Source organism: Buceros rhinoceros, unplaced genomic scaffold (assembly GCF_000710305.1).
Source record: "Buceros rhinoceros silvestris isolate BGI_N320 unplaced genomic scaffold, ASM71030v1 scaffold16998, whole genome shotgun sequence".
NCBI classification, from domain to species: domain Eukaryota; kingdom Metazoa; phylum Chordata; class Aves; order Bucerotiformes; family Bucerotidae; genus Buceros; species Buceros rhinoceros.
The window spans coordinates 41,552-42,123 of record NW_010426486.1 but is presented as its reverse complement, the minus strand read 5'-3'; the positions used below and the strand labels follow the sequence as shown (position 1 = coordinate 42,123).

At 42.0% G+C, this 572-nt stretch overlaps 1 protein-coding gene across 1 annotated transcript in view; it reads left to right on the top strand.

Moving 5' to 3' along the window:
• CARD11 (caspase recruitment domain family, member 11) overlaps positions 1–572 on the top strand; it is a 23,400-nt gene that overhangs the window by 1,037 nt on the left and 21,791 nt on the right. The window contains exon 3 of the mRNA XM_010141530.1: positions 1–22. This exon is cut by the window's left edge and continues 1 nt beyond it. Within this exon, the coding sequence (XP_010139832.1) occupies positions 1–22 (22 nt within the window). The remainder of the gene's footprint in view (positions 23–572) is intronic.

Here is a 572-nt window from a genome sequence, read left to right as displayed (position 1 = left end):
CGACGATTTTCCACTATTGTTGGTGAGTAGAATCGATCCCAAAGGAGCCTGTTGAAATAAGGACTATCTTGAAGATGGGGTTTGATTTTTCAGGTGAAAAATGGCAATGAAGCTGATCTCATAGTAGCATTTTGCAGTTTCTCAGTCTCCTTCTACATAAAATGTGCTAGCAACAGGAAATGTCTAAAGAAAGAAACATTTCAGTTGTGTGAATGAAGCTGAAGAGCTTCAAATTCAAGGATAGCCATTACAAGAAACCTCAAGAGAAGGAACAGTGGACTAGATTACACTGCTGACCTAGCCACGTGCAGCCAATTTGAAGTGTCCGTATTAATTATACTTGTATGGGTGCCCTTCACAAAGTTGGTTTATTTCCACCCAGACAGATGTAAAAGCTTCATATTGTATGCAGGCAAGCTCTGTGCACGTGGTCTGTGCTTCTGGTACTGGGGTGCTGCGGAATGTTTGTGCTGTTGCCAGTTAGATAAACCACTGTGTCTCTACTTGTGCTTATTCTGCACCTCTGTGTAACACATATGCTGGGACATTTGATTCCTACTCAGTTCTGCTGA